The sequence below is a fragment of the Ascaphus truei genome, chromosome 5, assembly GCF_040206685.1.
Source record: "Ascaphus truei isolate aAscTru1 chromosome 5, aAscTru1.hap1, whole genome shotgun sequence".
Classification (NCBI taxonomy): Eukaryota; Metazoa; Chordata; class Amphibia; order Anura; family Ascaphidae; genus Ascaphus; species Ascaphus truei.
This window is the reverse complement of record NC_134487.1, coordinates 285186963-285192962: the sequence shown is the minus strand read 5'-3', so window position 1 is coordinate 285192962 and position 6000 is coordinate 285186963. Positions and strand designations below refer to the sequence as shown.

Sequence of the window (6000 nt, the reverse complement as noted above, 5' to 3'; positions counted from 1 at the left end):
CCCCCCTCCCAAATACTCACAGGTCTCGGGTTCTGTACTCCCCCCTCACAGGGGAACCGGGCTCGAGCTGGGTCAGCTCTGGAGGCAAGTCTTTGCCTTGAGACAGTAGCCATGCCCGCTCCTCTCTCAGCTTCCTCCTGCGGGCGCGCTCTGCGGGGGAAGGGAGGAGGCGGTTACCCCACTAAGCTTCCGAAAAACCCTGGGAGAAGGCTCAGGAGGCAGGTGCCAATACTTCTTGCAATCACTATAAATCAAAGTGTTAAGTGCCCGAGACGCCCTCTCTGGTCAGATAACGGGGTCTGGGAGATTTGCTGGAGCTTTCCGAGCGATTAACCAGATTATTGCGATGCATTTTAGACTTGTATTAACCCTTTCAGTGCCGCAATGGTCAGCAACACATTACGCAGTAAAGTACCCCACAGTTTCTACATTGATATATTATCCACCCCACGTACCCCTATAAAAAACAAAACACGGCAATATACAGTAATACTTATGTGATGGACTTATTTAGTGGCTGAATACGTTCATTGGAAATTAGGGAGAGGGAGCGGCTCAGTGAGTAATTGGCACTGAGAGTTTTTTGCAGGGGAGCCTGGTTCAATTCCAGGTGTCGGGTCCTTGTGACCTTGGGCAAGTCACTTTATCTCCCTGTGCCTCAGGCACCCAAAAAAAATAGATTGTAAGCTCCACGGGGCAGGGACCTGTGCCTGCAAAATGTCTCTGTAAAGCGCCGTGTACAACTAGAAGTGCTATACAAGAACATGCTATTATTATTAATTAACGCTTACACCCTAATCGCAGACATTTCTATCAAATTCTCACGTGCTTTAAAATTCCAGAGAAAGACTGATATGAGATATCTTCTGTTGGGCATATTAAATATGGCAATCACTGATTTAAATGTAATGCCTTATAGCTCAAAATCACGCCAACACTAGCATCCCTTGAGCACTAACTAGCCCCAAATGAAAGCTACGGGGAATGTATGTTGGGTGTGTCAGCCTATCATCAAGAATTTACAATCTAATGGATGTCTTAGGGGACAGAGAGAGACAGGTAGAGAACATGGAAGTGCAAATTACTGGCATAGCTCCCCCCCACCCCCCACACCTCTTTCTGGGGACTACTAGTTAGTGTAAGGGTTAACAGCCTTTATGGGTTAACTCAGTGTTTCCCAACTCTGGTCCTCAGGGAACCCCAACAGGTCAGGTCTTAAGGATATCCCTGCGCAAGCACAGGTGACTCAGTCAAAATTACTGAGCTGCTGATTGACCCACTTGTGCTGGAGCAGGGATATCCTTAAGACCTGACCTGTTGGGGTTCCCTGAGGACTGGAGTTGAGAAACACTGGGTTAACTATATGGGATCACTCAGGTTATTCCCCTCCCCATCATCATGTGATACAGGATGACTATGCAGAAAGGGAAGCCCCTCCTGTGTGTCTTGTGACCAGTGATGTTACTCTAAAGGAGGTAGAAGGGTATATATACGGTATAAGCTCTGTCCAATGTTCTGGAAGCAGGTTCCTCGGCGTTCAGACTGAAGGCTCACAGTGAGTCCTGTAAATAGGTTTGTGTGTGTAGTTATGTGTATTAAGGATGCCCCTCATCAGTTATTGTTTTCAGTTTAAGGAACGTGGCCCAATATAGTTACAGCCCATAGTAATGGCCAAAGATTGTCCTCTGGCCAGAAGAGGAGTGAGCATCTGCTCAGCAGGGAGTTCTCAGAGTAGAAGCTCCGGTTCATAAGCAGATCATCGGAAGGTTCCAAGTAATCTCCCAATCCAACAAGCATAGACTAAGAATGGTGTGTGTGTGTGTGTGCGCGCGCGCACATACGGCAAAGTGTGTGTGCAAAGGGTTAGGAGGTCACGTTACAAAGCTATGGCATTCAAGTGTAAAGATGACCTTTTAGGTGGCTTGGAGTGGGGGAGGTTGGCAGACAGTGAGGGGAAGAGAGCTCCAGATTAAGGGGGCCATGAGAAAGACCTTTATCCTGTGTAGAGTGCTGCAGAAATAAAACGAGGGTGGTAGGACTCAGTGACGGTGTGTGGTGCAGGCGTGGGACACACACTGACCTTCCACGGATTTCACCTTCTCTGCCATCGCTCTCTTCCGTTCCTCCTTCTGCAGCAGCTCCTGCTCCTTCCTGTGCATGGCCAGCAGCGCCTCCTCCTCCTCCTCACCTCTCGCAGGGTGCCGGCCCTACCGGGCATAAGGTCATTTAGTAACCCCTTCAGTGCCACAAGGGCCAGCAACACATCCCCCTCCGTTTCTCCATTAATATATTTTGCTCCCCACATCCCCTATACCGTGGGTGCGCAAACTTTTTCCTCTGCGCCCCCCTGCTTACCTTGTCTCCGTCATTCTGCCGTCACGTCATGTGACCCCCGCGGCGCCATGGCGATGCGTCGTCCGAAGCCGTCGGAGACAAGGTAAGGGAACGTAGAGGCCTCACGCTCGATCCCCAGGCATTTAATTTAAATGAGAGCGCGGGGCCTCTAGACGCGCCACAACCCCACCAGAGAATCTTGCTCCCCCAGTTTGCGCACCTCTGTTTTATACAACACACAGCAGTACTAAGTATGTCACAGCTGTAGTTAGTGGCTGAATATTTCCATTGCTATTGCACTCAAGAAAACACGATACGTGCCACCGGCGCTAGGCAAAGTTGGTCCCACAGCCTAGGAACAATCCAAAAGAGTAAAGACGTGGGCTTGGTAAAAAAAAAAAAAATATCAAAAAGATTTATTGAAGATAGACCACGTGAGAGCCCACGTGAGAGCCCACTTCTTTACCCTTCTGGATATTTGACCTCTTAAGGCCTCGGGCATGGTCAGCGCGTGCTGAGGCGCGCTTGTACTTACCTGTGAGCCCCTACAGCCGCAATGAGTGCGACTTTAGTAGGGGCTCGCCTACGCTTCCGCAAGCGCGCGGAAACGTAGGTATTAGCAGAATTTTAAATTTCACCGCTCCCCGGAGCGCAGGGCCGGTCACGTCAGCGGTTCGCCCCATGAGGGCGAACCAGCTCCGTGATGTCACTGGCCCGCCCGCCGACACGCCCCCGGATGGCGCGCTGTGTAAGGCCAGGGAAAGCACCCCGCTCCCCGCCTCCGCACGCCAGCAGGAACCCTGGCCGAGGCCTTGTCCTAATCACAGGGATTACCATCAGTCTCACGTACTTTAAAATGCCAGAGAAATACTGATGTGTGATTATTTTGTTGGCATATTAAATAGGGTAGCCACGGATTACATTTTTTGTTTTTTTAATGTAATGCCTTATAGCTGAAATCACTGCAACACGGTCATCCCTTACGCCAGCGGTGCGCAAAGTGGGGGGCGCTAGATTGTCTGTGGGGGGCACGGGTGTTACAGAGGCCCCCCCGCGCTTCCCAGAAGGCATTTAAAATAAATGCCGGGGATCGTGTGAGGCCTCTGTAACTAGTTTACTTACCTTAGTTCCAACGACGCGTCTCCATGGCAACCGGTGTCACATGACGCCGTGGGGTCATGTGACGTTACATGACCCCGCAACATCATTTGACGCCTGGGCCGTGCGGGGGGGAGGGGGCTCGAGCCGGATGGGAGAGGAGACAGGGGGCGCATGAAAATAAGTTTGCGCACACAGTTGCCTTACACAGTAACTGGCCCCAAATGGCCCCAAAATGAAAGTCACAGGGAATGTATTTTGGGAGCTGGTTACCGGCGTAGCATTTCTGCTTTACCAACGTATGTTATCTTCTACTAAACCCAGTAGTGCAGGGGTGCACATCCCCAGTCCTCAGGGGCCACCAACAGGTCAGGTTTCCAAGGATATCCCTGCTTCAGCACAGGCTTGAGCCACCTGTGCTGAAGCAGGGATATCCTGAAAACCTGACCTATTGGTGGCCCCTGAGGACTCTAGTTTCCCACCCCTGGTGTAACAGGTCAGGCATGTCATTCACTGCCAGTAACGCTGTGTGTGTCGAGAAGGGCACAATAATACTCCACTGTTACTGACAATATATCCTGCGGTGCACACTTCCAGCCACTAGAGAGCGATCTGACAATACTGTACAGACCAAGTAATAATGTATCCCATATTATGTGACATCAGTGCCCCGAGGCTCCTCACCTCCTGGGCACAAGTTCTGAAGCCGGAACCTTCAGATAACCTCTTGGCAGCAAACTGCGCCTGCACCTTCTGGATCCTTCTCTCCTACATTTAATAAGAAGGAATAAAATGGTAGTAAAAACAGCTACATGTGACACGTCACCTTCATTCCACCGCTACATGTGAGACGTCACCTGTATACCACCGCTACATGTGACACGCCACCTTAATTCCACCGCTACATGTGACACGCCTCCTGCATACCACCGCTACATGTGACACGTCACCTTCATACCACCGCTACATGTGACACGCCACCATAATTCCACCGCTACATGTGACACGCCACCTGCATACCACTGCTACATGTGACACGCCACCTTTATACCACCGCTACATGCAACATGCCACTGCTACATGTGACTTGCCACCATCATACCACAGCTACATGTGATACACCCCCTTCATCCTCCGCTATATGTGACACGCCACCCTCATACCACCGCTACATGTGACACATCACCTTCATACCACCACTACATGTGACACGCCACCTTCATACCACACCTACATGTGACACGTCACCTTCATACCACCGCTATATGTGACACGTCACCTTCATACAACCGCTACTTGTGACACGCCACTGCTACGTGTGACAAGCCACCGTCATACCACACCTACATGTGACACGTCACCTTCATACCACCGCTATATGTGACACGTCACCTTCATACAACCGCTACATGTGACACGCCACCGTCATACCACCACTACATGTGACACACATGCATACCAACGCCACATGTGACACGCCACCTGCATACCACCACCACGTGACACGCCACCTTCATACCACCGCTACATGTGACACGCCACATTCATACCACAGATACATGCGACACGCCACCTTCATAACACCGCTACATGCCAGCTGTCCTGGAACTGAAGGGGTTAGACCCTTTCAAGAGGGGCACTGTCTGAGAATTTAATGACATAAGAATCCCTGACATAATGTGCTTGACTAAACTGGTGTGTGTCCGATGCAACTATTACCGACTGATGGGAGTGCTAATTAAAAGTAATAATACTGGGTCTGATTAAATTTTGTTAATATATAAAAACACAAGGGTCGGTCTTGGAAAAGGTCCCATGGTCCTAAAATCCTGGAATAAAAATGTTCGCTTTTGAATATGGAGTATTTTAGTTAAAAAAAAATGTTTTTAATTCCCGGGGACCAATTTTTTACATTTCAAATGAATTGGTAAGGAAAGAAACTTAAAAAGTGCCATTCACCTCCTCCCCCCTCCCAAATTCCACACCTTGATCTTTGGTGATCTGCACAATCTTGGCTTTTATTTCATTTTTTATTTTTTTTATTGAAGAAACAATGTTATCCTGATGAGATGTGCAATGATGTCACAGAATGGGAGGAGCTTTGACCAAATTGACTTTGGTTTTGGGTTCAATTTTTGGGGAAAAGAAACAGTTTAAAAATCGGCGCGTAGGGGAAAAACTGGAGAAGTGGACACAGACACCAAACTGTGCAGTGTGGGGAAGAAATATGAACTAAAAAAAATTAGCAGAAGGAAATGCACCTTTAACATACCAGTATAAATGGGTATAAATGGGGATTGGCCTTTCTGGATCTTTTATTGAGAATTATTTATTGATTGACGCTTTTTATTGTTATATTGCTTAATGATCTTGCATTGGTATATAATGGATGCTATATCCCACTGATGTTAAAGCTGCAGTTCAGTCTATTTTTTTTTTTTTAATTTATTTTTTTTACTTCAATAGTTTCATGTGGGCAATCTCTAATTACCTAAAGAAATGCATAGCTGCCGGTCAATTAGTTCTCCGTCTATTGATCGGCAAAGTTTGGCGACATCTTTAAATATG

The 6000-nt window shown here is 48.4% G+C and overlaps 1 protein-coding gene across 2 annotated transcripts in view; it reads right to left on the bottom strand.

Annotated features, from left to right (window-relative positions):
- CECR2 (CECR2 histone acetyl-lysine reader) overlaps positions 1-6000 on the bottom strand; it is a 50709-nt gene that overhangs the window by 23635 nt on the left and 21074 nt on the right. For both annotated transcript variants that reach the window (XM_075602423.1, XM_075602422.1), the window contains exons 8-10: positions 4117-4200; positions 2081-2207; positions 21-150 (exon numbers count right to left, since the gene is read on the bottom strand). In XM_075602423.1, coding sequence (XP_075458538.1) covers positions 21-150; positions 2081-2207; positions 4117-4200 — 341 coding nt within the window. The remainder of the gene's footprint in view (positions 1-20; positions 151-2080; positions 2208-4116; positions 4201-6000) is intronic.